We start from the raw sequence: 17,453 nt of genomic DNA, 5'->3' as shown, positions 1-17,453 counted from the left end.
ACTCCATGTTTATCCAAGCTCTTCGGGGACACCTGTTATATTCATATTTGACGCTTCCAAGCGCATGGGAATTAGCATCATGATTCTAATCGTCGCAGTGATAAACTTGTCTCCAAGGGAGGAATAAGACCTTCTTTCCACATATTCCAACCCCGTTTCGCAAAAGGGCCTCACGATGATAACTTTCTGAGTTGTCATACTTACAATATCATGGTGACATTGGGAAAGACCCTGGTGCCATTCAGATCTTCACACTCCACATCCCCACTTCCAATCTCCGTCATAATTAATTCCGCTTCGGCCCCTACCGTCCTCAGGAGCTCCCCGAACATCCCCCGCCAAAAGCTCCATCTCTCCTCGGAAAAGCCACACCTTCCGTTCCACAGTGAGCACCCTCCCGGTCTCGGGTAGCCAAGCGATCTGCTTTAGACTGGTACCATGACAAGCACATAATCCATTCTAGGAATCAAGGGAAATGTTGCCGACAGGACTATGCTATACATCATTAGGAATCGAAAAATTTCTCGCCATTCACTTTAATCATATTACATCATGAAATTGTTAGCCACACATCATGGCCTCTAAATGTATAAAAAGGCCAAGCAATTGTGGTGATGAGCTTCGCGGGCACTCTAGTTACTTGCGCTGAGATCTCTTTTTTGCTTGGATTTCACCTTCAGCGTAAAGGGTTATAGCAAGAAGGATAGGACCCAATCTTGCCATATCCGTTCGCTGTTGGGTATTCCATGGACCATACTGGTGCATGGTCAGGAAGGATGAGGCTCCAGTGCCAGGTGCTTGGTATGCAGACATTTGGTGCCTTGACGCTTCGTTCTGGGATCCTCCAGTCTCGGACGGTTTAACCTGGAATGGTTCATTCTTGAGATACGCAAGATACCTATCATCATATTCAGCAAACGTTAGAAAAATCTCGTGCCGACCCTGTGAGATAAGGATTCGTCTGCAATCAACTGTCAGATTCATCGTGTTTTTATTGGGATTAAATCACAGACTTACATTTTGCCAATGTTGTTCTCTTCAGAGTCATTTATGAGCCACCCAACCATTTGAGCGCTCTCCTGCATCTGAATAAGATTCTGTGTCTTTGATCGGGTGGCAGGCTTAACTTCAATGAGAGCATAAGCATTCTCCTCGCCGTCATCCAGATATCCATCCGTCCGAGCTTCGAAGCTGGCCTTGGTGAAATTGGCAATGAATCCTTTTCGGTGAATTGTCCAGTTGCAAAACATAAAATCACCAAAGTGAATTGTAAGTGCATCCAAGAATATTATCAGTGCAGCATTGACAATTTGTTCATCTTTTGTCGGCGGGAACATCAACTTCTGAAGCTATTCAGGGGCTTGGGTGGCTGGAGTAATAGGTGAGGGCTCTGGGGAAGGCTCCTCAGTATCTGATTCCAATTCATTGTCCGAGGATGAGAGAACTGGTGTATCCGGTGGTTTGGCTTGCTTTTTTGGTGAGGTTTCGGGTGGATTCAGTTGTAGTCGAGATATATCTAGCGCTTTACCATCGCGTCTGCTGCGGATACGCTGTGCAATCGGAGTATCGAAGCTATTGGGTCTTGTCTTCCCTTTGCTATCTGGGCCATCTTCTGATAATGGCGAGCCACTGCAAAGCTCCCTTCGGGGGTTTTCATGCTACCAAAACTATCACAGTATGTGTTCCACGATGGAAAGTCCGCCAGCATTTGAGTTGCCTTTGGGAGCAGGTCATTGATTTGCTCCGGGAGTGCTACCTCTACGCGGTGCACCGCCCAGATAACGCGAAGGAACAAGTATTGGTCATAGCCAATTTTTGATCCAGAAGCGAGCCCAGCTGCGTGAACAGTTTTCCCCTCGAGTTCCTTTGCTTGGCAAAATGCTCCCACTCATGGCAATCGGAAGGAATGTCACTGAAAGTAGTACCACTCATCCTAACGAGACAAGAGACAATGATAGTATAAATGTCGTGGGGACAGTTGATCACCAAATAGAATGCTAGCTTTTCTCCTTTGTTCAATAGAAGAGGAGTTTGGAGCTTTGTCGCAACAAGCGAAGAAGCAATAAAAAGGCTTTAAAAGAAGCCATCTTCATCCTAGAGGAGATCCAGGAGCCCAAGCTTGTTTAATAGGCCAGCCCCATTGTCGCGCTGAGGCGTTGTTTAGACCTAAAAGAGGGGCCCAGATAGGGGCCACACACCAGACGGCTTCTCAGCTCAAGCGAAGCATACTATCGTCTAAGTCATATCGTGATAAAGCCAAGGGCGCTTACTCTGTATGAAATAGATTTGGGTAATTGAGCCACGTCACCGTTCATGGCTATGACCAATGAACTTGCCTCATACAACCACCGGCTCTCTGGAGATGAGGTCTCATTACAAGTACAAGTCACAGCGACTGTAGCTGTAGTTTCCCTCTTGCACGTCATGCCGCTGGGGCGGCAAATACCCCGACTTTGAAGAGCAAAACAAAAACCTCTCCCCCAAACAACGGGATAATCCCCACCATGGTCGAGCATATATAATCTGTTTTTGTGATTCTCGAATGAAAATAAATTTGCAGGCTTGTACATACTGATCATACTAAAAATGTCTTCTTGCGAGTCTCCGCATCACAAGGAGCTACGGGATGCGCTATGTGCAATCAAGAAAGATATTGAGGGCCTTGAACCATATCAATTTGATTACAGTCAACTGAAGACTCACAATATATACGCCTCACTCATGGATCTGAACGAAAGCTCCAGCATCAAGCCTAGATTTTTCATGCCATGTGATGCTTCTTTATTGTTGATCAATCCGGATGCTACATACGACCAGACAAGGTCAGCATATAACGAATTTGATTCAATCAGCCCAGATTTCGGACGTCCTATCTACTGTGCGCGCTGGATGATCAGTTATTTCTCTTATTATATCGTTGCTAGCGCTATCCATAGCAAAGACTTCATCCTTGACGAGTTGTGGTCTGGTGTCAGGTAACTAACCCCCGAGATGTCCTTGTCCAGTTATACTTCTTCCTACATCAATATATTGAACTCATCTTCTGACACTAGACAACAGCACTAGTGATGAGCCTTGGAGAGGCTTATGGGAGGATGAGTATCTTGAGTATGGGACCATCAAGGCCCATCAAGTCAAGGATCGTTCATCCCTGCCTACGCCTGGTTAGCCTAGAAAAGTGAAGCAGAAGCTAAGCGAATATATAGGTTCTTCTTTTCTCCTTCATGGGGCCCCAACATGCTCGGGTTATTGAAGCATATCTCAGTGGCACCTCGTTTATCATGCGTACAACCCCGCTATTTGATCTTCGTAAGAAGGACGAGGCCTTAGTTAAAACCTTTGGGCAGTGGTACCTTGGAGAGCTGACGGGAAATACGAAACAGCTTTGGAAGCTGTGATGCTGCACTCTGCGACAGGCATAAGGAATGTTTATGATGGAATGTAATGATGCATTTGGGACACGGAATGACGTTGGGTGCTTTGGATGGAAGGGTTTTGGTTTGGATTAATTGGTCTGTTTGTTCTTCTGAGTTGTCTATAGGCGTTAATGGGAACAGTGACCGTAATGCCTGCAGTTGGAGTTAATTGAGATAGATCGGCTGCACAAATGGAGTGCATGCTAATAGGCCAGTAGAAATCACCCCTGGCAGGTCAGCGAAAGCGGAGCCTTGAAGATATACACAACCAGCTTGAATTGTAGGTCGTTCACTTCAAAAAGACCCTTGCTGCGATCAAGTTCGCCAGCTTTGGAAGCTTGCACCACAATAAAGAGCTTCATTCAAGCGTTGACACTAGGCTGACCGGCTGATGTCATGCTGTAGATATGCCGCTATATAGTACTAGTAGTAAAGCATTCATCCACGGATAGCCGATACACATCAGCATGACTTCACCTCAACTAGACCAATGAGGAGCTGAGTACGACCTGAACTTGCAACGCATCGCGAAAATCCACTTTCTTCTCAAGGCCAATAGGGGGAGGTTCCTTAGGCACTCGTTCCAAGAAAGAGGACGCGTTCTTCTTCCATCATCGTTGCGGCTGTGGTTGGCCTTAGGCGAAGATGTACGACTTGTAGATCATGCGTAGTAAGCAACAACGTCATGCGCCTGGGACGACAGGGTCAATGATCCTAGTAGCGATAGCGGGGATATCATGATCTGGCTCATTTTAGAATGATATATCATTAAGTCATCTACTCATTCTTCCGTTTGCGTATCCACCAAGCATATTTATATCTACGATGCAGTCAACATCCAAAATCTACCCAATATGTGGGCCAACCACTGGGCTCCGTCCAGGATTGAAGATGTTGAATCAGTCAAATAGGGCACATTTATGTCCAGTCTCGTTAGATCTATCCATTGATAGGCGCCATGATACAGGAGTGGTAGAACCCATCGCCTGGAAACATACTATCGCTCCACTATGAGCTCTTGAGGTCGTCGACTCGTCCACAAAGACCCCCACCAATGAGCATGAGCCCTAATAGATGCCACAGGTAGATATAGATATAGATTATGAATCCCACAGTTCAAAACAGAACCGGCTAACCATTTGTACCGTATGTTAAGCTAGGAGAAGACAAGCTGAGCCCGTACTCGGATACTTCTTTGTTTCACTTAACCACATTGCATACTTACTCAACTCAGCAATGACCACCGAATCTGTAAGATAAGTATAACCTAGGACACAGAAATGTTATACGCGAATATTACCGTCATTAATTCATTACATAGTTTAACTCTGACTCATTTCGGGATCTAATCTGATCAAACGGTAGAAACGGATCTACGGTACTTTTGACTCTTCAATACGACCTTCGATATTTACCAGATCGAAAGCCAAAACCAATTAATGTAGGGGGGAATCATGGGAAAGATTACAAGATGGGCCGTGGGCCCAAGTTTCAAGATTCTACAATAAATCCCCGGTTCACATGCCGCATGTGATTTCTGGAAGATTTAATCTTGGATAAGGACTCTTCAGACATCGGAACAGATCGGAGAACCTTAATTGTTTATCCCCCTTTGAGTAATACCCCGTATTTCCGATCATCCCACATAATCACAATCAATGGGTTCATTGAATCTTTCCCGAATGCCGAAGAGGCATGCCTTGTGCCAGCCTTACCTAGGTTATTAGGGTTATTCCGTTTCTTTAGACTCGGGGGTACGGAGAGACTGATTGGCTGGTTGCCTAGTGGATGATCGACGTCACCCTTTTTGAGGTGGTGTGACTCAGGTTTCTTCTTCTCGAATCCCGAGTTTTTGGTTGCGATCAGGAGATGGTTCTAGTTATTCACTACGATAGCTTCACAATGGATACTTTGATATACTGTGATTCAATAGATGTCATCAAATTGTGCATAGATAGCATCACTGAGCTTCATGATGAAATAATAAGTATAAGGAAATAGAAAGGCCACTTCAGTGGAAATCAATCATCGCTAAAGTAGAACAAAACAACAACGCTAGTTAAATCAGTGTTGCTTCTGGTAACTCTGCTGCTTGGGACCTAAAACGTCTTCCAAGAATCCGTTCCACAGCTCTTTTACAACACCGGGCTCCTTGGAGCCGTTCTGGGACTTCCAAAGCTCCTCGCCGAAGCGGGATTTGCCAACCGCCTCGGTTAGTGAGAATGGGTCGATATCCACTGAGTTGTTGTCAACAACTTCGGCCATGGGGCTGACTGCGACATCGGCCCCGCCCCCGGAGATAGTGTGTACCTGGGGCTTCATGGGTGGGTTCGAGGGCTGGCTCGAGCTGTTGTTGGTGTAGACATCGGAAAGGATCGGAATGCGAGTATCAGCGGGGCGAGAAGGGGCATCAATCTCGTCCATGGATGGCAGGTATGCAAAATCCACAGTGGATGAGTCATTGACGGCCTTCATGGCACGAGAAGTGTTGAATTGGCGGGTTGGAACAGATCTACAAGGGTGGGGAATGATGTCAGCGTCAAGCCCTTTGTGCCGAGGCAAGAGGGCAGTTAGAGGTTAAGCACTTACTCCGCTGCAGAGCTGCCATTGATTCTTCTCATGGCAATGCTGAAAGCACGGGATTGAAGGAAGTCGTGGTTGGCAAGGCGCTCGACGAGCTGTACGGGGGTGAAGCGGTTAGCTCGGGTTTAATGGGAAGCCATGCTCAAAACATCAGTGATACGTACCTCACTCTGGTTGCCGCTGACTCCCAATTTCCTCTTGTGGCACTCCCTCTGGAGGTCTGCCAAGCTGCGCGTAGCGTACAAAGACGTACGGTCCTGAACGTTGACAGGTTGTGCAGAGTTGACCCCAGTGATGTGCAGGCCCCGGCGGAGGCAGGGTGTAGCAGCATGTTGCTGAGAGAGCGCGCGAAGGGCGCGCAAAGAAGTCGAGCGAGGAGCTGCCATTAGGAAAATAGTAGCGCGGTTGATGGGTGTTATGTTCAAGAAAAGAAGAAAGCAACGGTGCTTTAAAGTTGTGGTGGTACCCGGAAGGGATATGGATATATAGATATTATTAGAGTAGATCGAGTATGAGAAGATATAACGTAGAAAATAGGTGTAAGATGATTAAGTAGGAAAAACACAGAGGAATCCAAGAGTATTGAGTAGATGTACAGGAGCTGTAGGGAAGGGAGGGAAGGAATGCAGTCGAGGAGAGCTCAGTACTTGTACTTCTGAATGCTTGCAGGAACCGTTGGGGGGGGGGGGGAAGAGTGAGCTATCCACTTTCACCCTTCCGGTGGACTCTTGACGCAGACTGGGGCGGTCTGGGCCAAGTCGGCGGGTTGCTAATAGTAGTAACCCACTAAATTCCCCGACTAAATGGATCGATCGATGGTGTCGTCTGGGCGGGCAAAAAAATGGGTATGTATGGATGTAATTACCGAAACGCAACAGACTATTTTCTTGTTTCTCCAATAGTATTCAGATCTACTCGTCCCCGTTCAAGCAGATCTTCTCGCTTGAACAACTGTATTTTAATAAAAGAAAGAGAAAAAGAAAAAGAAAAAGAAAAATAAGATAAAAGAAAATAGAAAGAGGAGGGTAGAGGTGGGGTAAAATGCGAGATTAAAAAATAAGTAATGATGGTCGGTTCCATACATTACATATCAGGTCTTCAGCAGGATAAGAGTCAAAGTATGGGGTATGGACACTCAACACATCCGTGGACCTCAAGGATCGGATGTACAAGCATGCATATTCCCCGGCGCTACGGCTGGTAAAACAGCCAATCGATCAGGCAATCCATGAATTTCTATGACTACGAGGTCAGTTGATGATCACGAAAACGCTTGCCCGTCCCGGAACCTGTCGCCATTAAACATTGGTCAACCCTGGTGCATCGAAGCTTGTTACGTCGGTGTGCCCTGAGGTTCCCCTCTCTTTCCTCGTGCGTTTAAACCATTTTGTGTTTTAAATTATTAAAAGTATTTCTAACTGACTTTGAAGCACATCGGAGGGGTCTAGCGTCGTGTATAGAGACCAATCCAATCACTTCTTTTCTCTTTTCGAAACAGAAAACTCCATGTCACCCACCTTAACTCCACAGGGAGGTACTAGTTGTTACGATCTTCCTATTGTAGGACTGGATAGACTACTACTCTGCACGGAGTAGATTTGTTGTCTTGCCCTCGCGAGGCACGCCAGGTGGTGCTACGAGTAGTGATGAACTCATGAGTCAACGTTGGAGAGTCCTTGACCGAAATACTATGACACAGAGAAAGCGTAAGCGAGCGAACGAAAGGGGCAATACTAGTAATCGCAGCCCTACAATAGGACGGCACAACATTGAATTGGATGCTCTCTATTTCTACCTATCTCATGTAGTATGCAGTGTGTTCTGCATCCTCGTTTCGTCCGTAGTCAGTGACGCAATTGATTCGTGAGGACAAATACCGCGGGGAAGTCAGTACCGTCCATACATACATACATACATAAATTACGAGCACTAGTAGTATGCTAAGCGGACGGATCAATGACGAAGCTTCCATAATATTACCGAGTTGGGAGGATTCTTACCCTTTACAGGAAGAGTAAATGAATCCCGCCGTCCGCATGATTCATCAAAAGTCCGTCTTAATTTCTGATCCCGCATTGTTCCTCTCAACTGTTGAGACTCAGGCGAGAGGCGGTGAAGTGGGGATCCAAGCGACCTTGTTGTCGATCGGAGTTGGCCCCATTTTCCGGGAGGCTTTTTATTCCAGAATTAGTCTAAACGACACGATTATTATGGGGACATGACCAAAGGTACTGTGTAAAGGATAGACTGGGATTCAAGATACCGCGTTAAGGAGAAAACGGGTGGAAACATCGGGGCAGGATCGAAGGTACGCAGTAATTCGCAGACTTGTCGGCAGTAGGATTAAACATACGCAGTATTTTAGGGGCTGGGATTAAAGATGCACTGTAGCGTAGGGAATGATCGACTCCCTGTTCTGCATGCCATCCCATTGGGGGAGAGTCACGAGGACAAGAAGCATTCAATGCCTCGTAATTTGTCGATTGCATGAAGTAATTGATTTTGGGTCTAACCCAATTTCCTTTTTTTTTCTTTTAGTTTATATTGTTTTGTTTTGTTTTATTTCATTTCATTTTATTGGTTGCTCAATTGCGTATTTTTTGTTTACTTGACTCTGGTCCTCACCTCATCAAATCATGATGATGATACACATCCCAGTCAACCTCCCTGTATGTAACCTTCCTCTTTCAGTCTTCGGTGATCTGGTCCATATAAACATGATAATAATGAGTATCTCATTCTTCATACCCGACACCATTATCTACTCTCACATTATTCCTTGCGCCTTTAATGCCTCTGATTGGAAGCTTAACTGGGAACAAGATATGCACTTCAAGTTGTATGGCCTAACCTAATTATTACCTCGTGCCGTATTTCCAGACATCTCACATATACTTTTGATATTTATGCCACCACTGAATTGTTAAACGATGACGATCGCACTTTAAGCATCCCGATAGCCGTCTATCTACTCCGATGTAACTGGGCCGCTTTGGGTATATCTGCATCATAAGTATCAAACCTACATGCCGTGATCAAGCAAGACAATTATAGGCCGACGGGAGCCCTAATCCAACCATTCTGCATCCACGCGAATCAAAGCACTTGAAGATAAGCATTTCATATTTATTTAATTTTTGTTAGTGGGGGTCTATACAGGTCTGCGGGTATCTCAGAGCTGTTCAGAGCTTGGAGACGTGCAACGTACGTCGCCCTTTGGCAACTTTTCGTGCATATGGGTGCTGACGGGATTCGGGAACCAGGTGGTCAATGTCGGCTGTGTGGACTAGATGTGGACCGGCTTCGTCTAGTGTGGTAACCCCGTTGTTGCGCATAGCTGTTTCTAATTCGTCTCTCATGACTAAGGTATGGTAAGCGATGATTAGAGACAAAGCGTACAGGGAAAGAGACTCATCACTTACTCTCTATCAAATGCTCGACACCCTCCTGACCATAGTTGGTGGCGAATAGCATACTGCGCCCCATACCCACTGCAGTTGCGCCCAAGCAGATAGCCTTCAAGATGTCGGTCCCGCGTCTGATTCCACTATCCACGTATATCTCCATCTTGTCAAAGATTTCAGGACAGCGCTTCTGCAGTTCGAGAAGCGTAATGATCGACGGAGGGCTGGTGTCAAGGTTCCGGCCTCCATGATTGCTAAGTAGAATACCGTCGAGGCCGGCTTCCATGGCCAAAATGGCGTCGTCTGCAGACATCACGCCCTTTAGGCAAACAGGGAGATGCGTATGCTGCCGTACCCACACCAAGTCCTCCCAGGTCAGTCCAGGGTCGATGAAACCGGCCATCACACGTCCCAGGCCACCTCCTTTGTTATCATTCTTCGCTTTGGATGGGGCCATCGGTACGGATAAGCTTTCGTCGGCCTTGACACGTTCGTCTGCTTCTCTTTTACCCGGCCAAGCTGCATCAACCGTCACAAATATGGCCTTTACGTTAGGATTTGCTGAGCATTGACGGAGCAGCGCGGCTGACTTTTCACGGTCTCGGTTGACATATAATTGGAAAAAGAAGCTTGCCGAAGGTGCGGCGTCTCTGAGCTCTTCCATTGTGTACGAAGAGTTATTGGAGATCTGATATACTTATTAAACGAGGAGCAATCAATGGGGAAGTTTTCCAAGCTTACTCCCTGCATAATTCCTTGGTTTCCACAAGCTCGAGCAATAGCGCACTCGCCATCGGGGTGAATAAGTTTCGCCATCGCTGCAGGACTCACGAATAATGGCAGGCTGCTGTCGACCCCGAGGATTTTAGTCTTCGTATCTACAGATCGGACATTCTTCAGTACCCGTGGCCGGAACCAGATTCGGTCGAAGCAAGACTTATTGGCGTCCCGGGTAATAAGATCTGTTGCGGCGCTGGAGTAAAACGCCCATGTCTTTTTACTGGCTGTCTTTGATGCCACAAGCTCGAAATCGTGCGAGTTGATTAAGGTATGCAATGGTGGCTTCTCATGATCAAGGACTACTTTGGCATTCTCGGTAGTTGGCTGCTTGACCCATTCGTCATCGATCGTGGACACATCCAACACACCCATATGCTTTTCTTGGGGCAAGTTCGTTGTCAGAACGCTTGGGGCATGAACTTCCGAATAGGCCTTGGTAGCATCGCGACCTGCGTATTTCAGAATAACTGCATGATCAAGGCGACTGTGTTAATATCTGTAGCGTTCAAGTATAGATGTATGCCTCACTCGAAGGTCCTCCAGGATGTTCTTTCAAGAATTCTGTCACATCCCATATCTGATTGTCGACAACAATCCAGCAATCCTGCACGGCATTGTGCTCTGAGATTTGCTGAACAGACAGAAGTTTCTTGTCTGCCATTTCAGAATAAATGTGTAGGTTGAACGATGCTGACGATCACTCAAAATAGCAGAAAAGAAGCAATCTAATGTTCAGATGATAGAATTTCACCTGTGCGCAATGCTTACATATAAGTATATACTGTTGGAGCCTTGATAAAACGGGGAAACGCCGAAGTAGAGCTTAAAACAAATTGTTATCGATGGTGTAGAATCAGCGGTAACAGAAACCTCCGCAGATCCATCGCAGGAATGCGGAGAATGTAACAATTGAAGGGCTCCACAGCGGCCATCGTCCCGAACGCCCGGATTAGAAGAGCCCGACCTTAGCACACAGTACACCTTCGTGTATGTATCCAGGCAAAGAGAAAGTCCCTTGTATCCCAAGCATGAGCAAAATGCGTAGAATTTTGCGCTGTCAATCTCCTATGAAGACAACACGTCGCAATGAGTAAGTTGGTATCTCCATAGTCCCTACAGGAACAAGGAAGGTATCGGAATCCAATGAGGAACAATGAATTAACGAGAGAATCGGAGGAGCACCGAGATCAATCACTGATTCGGACACTTCTCCGCATCAACAATCTACTATCAAATGACTCAGCATTTTCACTAGCCACGGAGGCGCAGCAATTCTGTGGCTGATGGTGGGCTCTCGCCAAGAGGTCCACCACCGAAATTGTCTCGCGGATATCGATAGGGACGGGATCCTTTCAAGAAAGAAGTCGTGAGGGCAACAGGAAAGAGGTATCGTTGTTTTCAGATGCGTGTGGCTTTTGGTGTAGAAAACCTTTCCAGGATACTCGGGAATAGTAATACAGCCTTCTCGAGTTGTGTAAGATCCAGAGGAACCTGCACCGCATTTTCCTTGCCTCGATTTTGCCAGCAGCATAGTGGAGGTATGTTCAACACTGCCCAATACCTACATGTATTCTGCCCCGGTCAAGGCTGAGTAGATTGTCGGCTGCTGTATCTACAACTCACTTGGACATATACAGTACTTTGCAGTAACCCTTTTTTGTCACAACTTTCTCGCTGTTCTATTCTGAGCAAAAAAGCATTCTCTACAGGCGCAACCAAATATTCAGCTGCAGCCAATATGGGTGACACCAGTAAACCCTTAAGATATGTCGACGTGAGTTCCCTTGCTCTTTTACATATCAACGTCTCAGTAGCTGATAAGGAAGGACACCTTCGTGTAACCAGATTGGGATCAATTTTAGTGATCCTGTTTTCAGGGGAGAGTACCATGGAAAGCAGGTTCATGAAGGTGACTTGGACGACATCATCCAGCGTGCTCGCGAAGTAGGCTGCGAGAAGTTCATGGTTACAGGATCTGATGTGGAAGAGTCCCGACGTGCTATCGAGATTTCCCAGAACTATCGTAAGTAGTACTGCTTTCTATATTCTTTCTCAACTTGTGTAACTCATCTGGCTTAACATTGTCTGGTCCTAACTGACAAGTCCTTGAACAGCGGGGTTTTGCTATGCCACAGTTGGTGTTCATCCCTGCCAGGCGAAACTGTTCGATGAGTTTCCGGGTGGACCGTCGAAAATGCTTGACGAACTGAGGTCTCTTGCACTAGAATCGAAAAACTCTGGATACACAGTTGCATTCGGTGAAATAGGTCTCGATTATGACCGGTTGTTCCTGAGCGCAAAAGAACCTCAACTGAAATATTTCGAGGCCCAGCTGGATCTCGCAGTAGAGATACAACTACCCCTCTTCCTCCATTCCCGGGCTGCTAGCGAGGACTTTGAGCGGTTACTGGCACCCAGGCTTGAGAAGCTTCCCAAGAAGGGTCTCGTTCACAGTTTTACCGGGACTATCGAGGAGATGAAACGCATGGTGGCCCTCGGCTTGGACGTCGGTGTCAATGGTTGCAGCTTAAAGACGGAGGAGAACCTGGAGGTGGTGAAGGCTATACCTCTGGAACGACTTCAAATAGAAACGGATGGCCCGTGGGTAAGCAAACAGCCTGTTTTCCTACCATTCGTCTGGACTTCATTGTTGACGGTGCTTCCTTACAGTGCGAAATCCGCCCGTCTCACGCATCCTCCAAATACCTAGAAGGTGCACCGACACTGCCAAAGGCTGTCAAGAAGGAGAAATGGCAAAAGGGTTGTATGGTTAAGGGTCGCAACGAGCCTATTGCTATCGCCCATGTCGCCCACGTCATTGCCATGGTTAAGGGAATCACTGTTGAGGAAGTTTGCGAAGCGTGAGTATTTCCCGAATTAAATAACCTCCCAGTTATAGATCGCTAATCCCTCGCATTCTAGTGCCTATAACAATTCAATTAGAATGTTTGGACTTGGAGAAGGAACATCGTAGCTCGGTCCCTATCTTTTCCAAACAGAGTGCTCTATTCATACTTGACTTTGAACTTTTCTTGATAGCCTAATAGACACGGACTTCGGATATCCCTTGCCAGAGTTTTAACCATCCTTGCTTTGCTGTGATGATCATGATAGATAGATGAGTCTGGAATTTGTCGTTACTTTGCGGATTCCCGGATCTCCCCGAAAAGGCCCAAGGCCCCAACCATGGTTCGAGAGGGCTTTCAGGGCTGCACCTGGATCTGGAGCCGCCTACTGAACACGAAACAAGCGAAAACTTAGACTGATGACCACTCAACTCCACGGCGTTGCGTCGGGAATTAGGAGTATAACAAGAGACCCTGCAGACGCTCTTTGTTCTCAAAGCTTCCCGTCACGGAAGTGGATAATCATACGCTTTGTCCTTCAATAAATCTGTCGCCCATTATTATTTCCCTGCAGAGCTGGGGTTTATTTGTTCTTTTTATTAAAGCCGGCTGCTCCCTGGTAGTGGGCTTTGACGGCAAAGGTCTACAAGAGCAACTTTTCTGCTCCTTTTTTTCCATCAGCTCACCGCCCCGAAGCTGCAAAAGTGCAACAGTTGTTTCTTTCTCCACTCCCCCAGACTGTTGGATTGCTGTCTCAAAGACTCCCTTGTTTCTTGCTCGTCCTAGCCTAACAGCTCTTTCGACTTTAAACTCGTCAAAATGTTTGTCACTCAAAGATCTTCGTCTGTCTGAAACTCTCGAGACAGACTTCTTCAAGTCTCTCTCAAGTTTTATAGACCACCGCGTCATTTTTCGCTGGACGACTTCTCAGCACTTTCTAGGCTGGGAATAGGCCTCTCCTCCGCTTCAAATTGGTTGGAACACTAGAGGGTCTTGTTTACTGTCCTTGCGTGCCGAACACCTCCGCCTAGGAACATTGGCCCCTTCAATCCTCGAAGGCCTTTGAGGCATACAGCGACCTGCCGTGTTATTCCATAAACATGGCTAACATGGCCATGGTTATTCCCCTGGCGCAGAACGCCTCCAGCAGTTCTCTTGTCGGTCAAAATGGTGAGAATCTTTCTATTGATACAACGAGGGTTTTCTAGCGATACCCACATCCTGTATTGCTTTCGAGCTGACGTACGTCAGGTTGTGTGACAGAAAGAGCACGCCTTAAAGGCTCATTGGCAGAATCCGAGCTGATGTACTCTGAGTTACCCCCGAATTTTGGGGAGGTTGTGGAAGGAATCTATCGCAGCGCATTTCCCAGCCCTTGGAATCTTCCCGCGCTAGAGAACCTGGGCCTAAAGACTATAATGTCAGTGGTATTTCCATGCGTCGCATGGATTATGTGTTAACATGCTACATAGCACTCTCGTCGAGGAACCGTACGGTGTGAGTCATATGAGTTTTCTTCGCGAGAATGGGATCGCACACTTTCGCGTTATCGTTCAAGCAAACAAGGATCCTGAAGAGAAGACCCCTGATCATGTAATCAATGGCATCCTTGAAATTCTCCTCAACAAGGCCAATCATCCGATTCTTATCCATTGCAACAAGGGAAAGGTATGTGGAGGGTTCTTTGTGTTATGGTATCTACTCTAATTGATCATCTATAGCATCGCACTGGCTGCGTAGTGGCCTGCTTCCGAAAGATTCAAGGTTGGAACTTGCGCGAAGTCATTGACGAATATTTAAGCTACTCTTGGCCAAAGTCAAGAGCTCTGGATGAAAGGTTTATCGAAGCGTTCGACGCAAGCAAACTCGACCAGGTGGCTAAGGATTCTAGTGCCAAATTGTGGAAACCTACCGGTAACCACAGAAATCCAGAGCCCTATGCGTTGCGCTCCACATTTTGACGGGTACCTCAGTGATCCGAACCTGTTAACCATCACGACTTATGACAACCTGCTACTCCGAGAAAGAGATCTACGGAACTTTTATACAAAGATCAATGCATTTACATGGAATAAAGAGCGCACGTTTTAAGGGTTATTGTGCCTTAATAGAGCAGTTGCTTTATATTCTTGCTATATCTGATGTTCCTTTCCCTTGAAACTTGTCGGTCAACCCCCGGCGTTCAATTATCCGAGTATGCTGGACTTGCTTCTCGCCCTTATATGGCGTTTTCTATTACTTTTTAATGCCACGTGTGTTCACCTTGGCCATTCAATGTCTGAGCCGGGAAATTCCATGTGTACTACTGTACTCTCATGGAATGGATATGTCCACAATATGCACCTGCTACTAACAACATGTGGATCATGAGCTAACGGATTTCGGGTTGCTGATTGCTTTCTTGTTTTTTCCTTTCTGGTATATAAATAACGTATTATTGTAAATAATCACAACTTTGCTTGTCTCCTTCCATTTTTCACTGTCTCATAATAGCTCACGTAGACTCTCCGTATAATATATAAGATAAACGTGATACTAACAGTCCAAAGTTAGGAGGCCATCACAACTGGTCGCCCAACATATCATCGCTTTCTCTACCATAGGGCCCCTCTACATCGATGTCAGAGGATATACATGAAATAGGCAATGAAGTTGATACGTAATCGTCGAAACGATCCGACATAAGCATTTCATCATCGCTCAGCCGATCTACGTATAGTGATTTGCCTGTTGATACACATTGCTTGCCGTGATCAGTTTCCCAGGAGGAATTTGGTGTTGTAGGGCTATATTCCAGACAATCAAATTCGCTTTTCTGGCTTTCCATTATATCAGAGTAAACCGAGGTATTTCTCCCATCCGACAATAAAATGCTTGTTTCATATGGGTTGTATACTTCAATATCTCCATTTGTGCCTAGATAACAGTCTGATGTTTCTGTTTCGTCGATGTCCCAGTCATCGTGGAATTGGATGTGTTCTTCGATGTATTCTTTGGTTACGGTGTATCTCTGAAGCAGAGACACGCTGCACGGCCTAAGTGTAGGCCATAATGGGCTTAGCTTTCGCGAAGCTTCAGGTTTATAGAGCTTCTTTTGGGCAATGCACCAAAGGGAGGTCATTATCGTTGTTTTCATATCCATGACCTCGGGAACGGAAGATAAGCCATCAAGTCGACGGCGTTGTGATGTCTCAAGGGCAGCAGCTTTATCTTGTAGCGATTTGTTTTGTGTGGACTTTAAGATAGAACACATCGATTTGGCGATTAGGGGCATTAGTTGTGACCGTTCATTCATGGCCTATCAATAAATTGAGTCAGATCTGTAAGGGTGGGTACTTGGAGATAACCGGCTGCTCACTTCGCGGTATCTAAGACTGAATACTGAAGGCGCAATTCGAGAAAGAGACTGTAAATCGCTCTTCTTCAGCGTTGGATACTTGTAAATCCTGGGCGGATCATCACGCACGAGGGCGCTGAACCCGATGTTGAACAAGGATATGAACTCCGAGACTTGGCAGGTGTCGTTGGCCAGTAGAATACTTGCAGAGGCAGAATCTTGAGAATGCTCAACAACTTTGTCGACGAGATAAGGTATTTCCATGCGTGGCGTGGCTCCACAGTTCTCGGGCGCTGTAGATGATGATATATACCGCAGGGGTTGACTGCGGCGACTATAGATCATCGAGATATCAATTGCAGATATATGAAAAGCTGGAGTATATAAAGGAGGAACTGCATTGGTAAAGGACTTGACCAAAGCTGGACGTTTTGATGTTTCAGCTGTTACAGACCCTCCAGGCCTTCTACGTAATCCGAACGACAACCGAAAAGTTGTAGAGGAGCTATTTTCGGTCCAATGGTCACAGTTTTTGAAAAGAGCCCCAAGACCTAGTTCCAACCAGCACTATGTAAGTTGTTAGATGAAAATTCGCTCGTCGCATCGGATCAATTTCTGAGAATACCTGAGAGTTGCATAGTGCGTCCCCAATTTGAGAGGTAAGGATTGACAATGGTCGGCTCAAGCCCGATTCGGCGCTGACATGAATATTCAGTCTGAGCTCGGGCGCCTGATCCACCCATATTGTACCGGAATAGAGTACGTTCTTGAGGGTTTCAACAGATTGCAGTCTTGTAGCCCCTGCAGGGATGAGCATCTCCACTGAGGTATGCAGGGTAAGATATAAGTCACATTTGGTAGAATAGAAGATATCCGACCCCAAGTCGACCGTGTACGCCATTTTAGGCGCCCCTTATGGTGTGGTCTGTAACCCCCATGATCGGAACACGGCTATGCATTTCTGTAGGGTAGCGTGTGGGATAATTTGTACTAGATCCCTGAGGTGGAAACACCTGACATGGGACTGCGTAGTAGCAATGCAAATACTACTAGTAGTAGTATACTCGGTAAATAAAGTCTGCGTAGT

General features: G+C 46.3%; 7 protein-coding genes across 7 annotated transcripts; 3 read left to right on the top strand and 4 right to left on the bottom strand.

Annotated features, from left to right (window-relative positions):
* Positions 1 to 636: 636 nt before the first annotated feature.
* ABOM_006834 (uncharacterized protein) lies at positions 637 to 1,337 on the bottom strand (the record flags this gene model as incomplete). The annotated part of the gene is made up of 2 exons (XM_022533963.1): positions 637 to 961; positions 1,018 to 1,337. The coding sequence occupies 2 exons, from the start codon at positions 1,335 to 1,337 to the stop codon at positions 637 to 639; spliced, it is 645 nt and encodes a 214-aa protein (XP_022388092.1).
* A 1,249-nt stretch (positions 1,338 to 2,586) lies between these two features.
* On the top strand, positions 2,587 to 3,398 carry ABOM_006833 (uncharacterized protein; the record flags this gene model as incomplete). Its single annotated transcript, XM_022533962.1, has 3 exons — positions 2,587 to 2,975; positions 3,061 to 3,133; positions 3,207 to 3,398. The coding sequence occupies 3 exons, from the start codon at positions 2,587 to 2,589 to the stop codon at positions 3,396 to 3,398; spliced, it is 654 nt and encodes a 217-aa protein (XP_022388091.1).
* A 2,082-nt stretch (positions 3,399 to 5,480) lies between these two features.
* Positions 5,481 to 6,385, bottom strand: ABOM_006832 (uncharacterized protein; the record flags this gene model as incomplete). Its single annotated transcript, XM_022533961.1, has 3 exons — positions 5,481 to 5,928; positions 6,006 to 6,094; positions 6,164 to 6,385. 3 exons carry the CDS (start codon positions 6,383 to 6,385, stop codon positions 5,481 to 5,483), a joined length of 759 nt encoding a protein of 252 aa, XP_022388090.1.
* Positions 6,386 to 9,181: 2,796 nt separating this feature from the next.
* ABOM_006831 (FMN-dependent alpha-hydroxy acid dehydrogenase) lies at positions 9,182 to 10,871 on the bottom strand (the record flags this gene model as incomplete). The annotated part of the gene is made up of 4 exons (XM_022533960.1): positions 9,182 to 9,360; positions 9,422 to 10,091; positions 10,145 to 10,650; positions 10,712 to 10,871. Coding segments are annotated over 4 exons (1,515 nt in total), but the record flags the coding sequence as incomplete, so codon positions are not given.
* Positions 10,872 to 11,921: 1,050 nt separating this feature from the next.
* Positions 11,922 to 13,157, top strand: ABOM_006830 (3'-5'-exodeoxyribonuclease; the record flags this gene model as incomplete). The annotated part of the gene is made up of 5 exons (XM_022533959.1): positions 11,922 to 11,957; positions 12,029 to 12,206; positions 12,298 to 12,788; positions 12,854 to 13,044; positions 13,106 to 13,157. The coding sequence occupies 5 exons, from the start codon at positions 11,922 to 11,924 to the stop codon at positions 13,155 to 13,157; spliced, it is 948 nt and encodes a 315-aa protein (XP_022388088.1).
* Positions 13,158 to 14,129: 972 nt separating this feature from the next.
* On the top strand, positions 14,130 to 14,990 carry yphA (tyrosine phosphatase family protein; the record flags this gene model as incomplete). Its single annotated transcript, XM_022533958.1, has 4 exons — positions 14,130 to 14,199; positions 14,281 to 14,449; positions 14,502 to 14,697; positions 14,751 to 14,990. The coding sequence occupies 4 exons, from the start codon at positions 14,130 to 14,132 to the stop codon at positions 14,988 to 14,990; spliced, it is 675 nt and encodes a 224-aa protein (XP_022388119.1).
* Positions 14,991 to 15,589: 599 nt separating this feature from the next.
* On the bottom strand, positions 15,590 to 17,267 carry ABOM_006828 (uncharacterized protein; the record flags this gene model as incomplete). The annotated part of the gene is made up of 3 exons (XM_022533957.1): positions 15,590 to 16,327; positions 16,388 to 16,933; positions 16,992 to 17,267. 3 exons carry the CDS (start codon positions 17,265 to 17,267, stop codon positions 15,590 to 15,592), a joined length of 1,560 nt encoding a protein of 519 aa, XP_022388116.1.
* Positions 17,268 to 17,453: the final 186 nt, after the last annotated feature.

Source organism: Aspergillus bombycis (assembly GCF_001792695.1).
Source record: "Aspergillus bombycis strain NRRL26010 chromosome Unknown contig00056, whole genome shotgun sequence".
Classification (NCBI taxonomy): domain Eukaryota; kingdom Fungi; phylum Ascomycota; class Eurotiomycetes; order Eurotiales; family Aspergillaceae; genus Aspergillus; species Aspergillus bombycis.
This window is presented reverse-complemented; position numbering and strand designations above follow the sequence as displayed.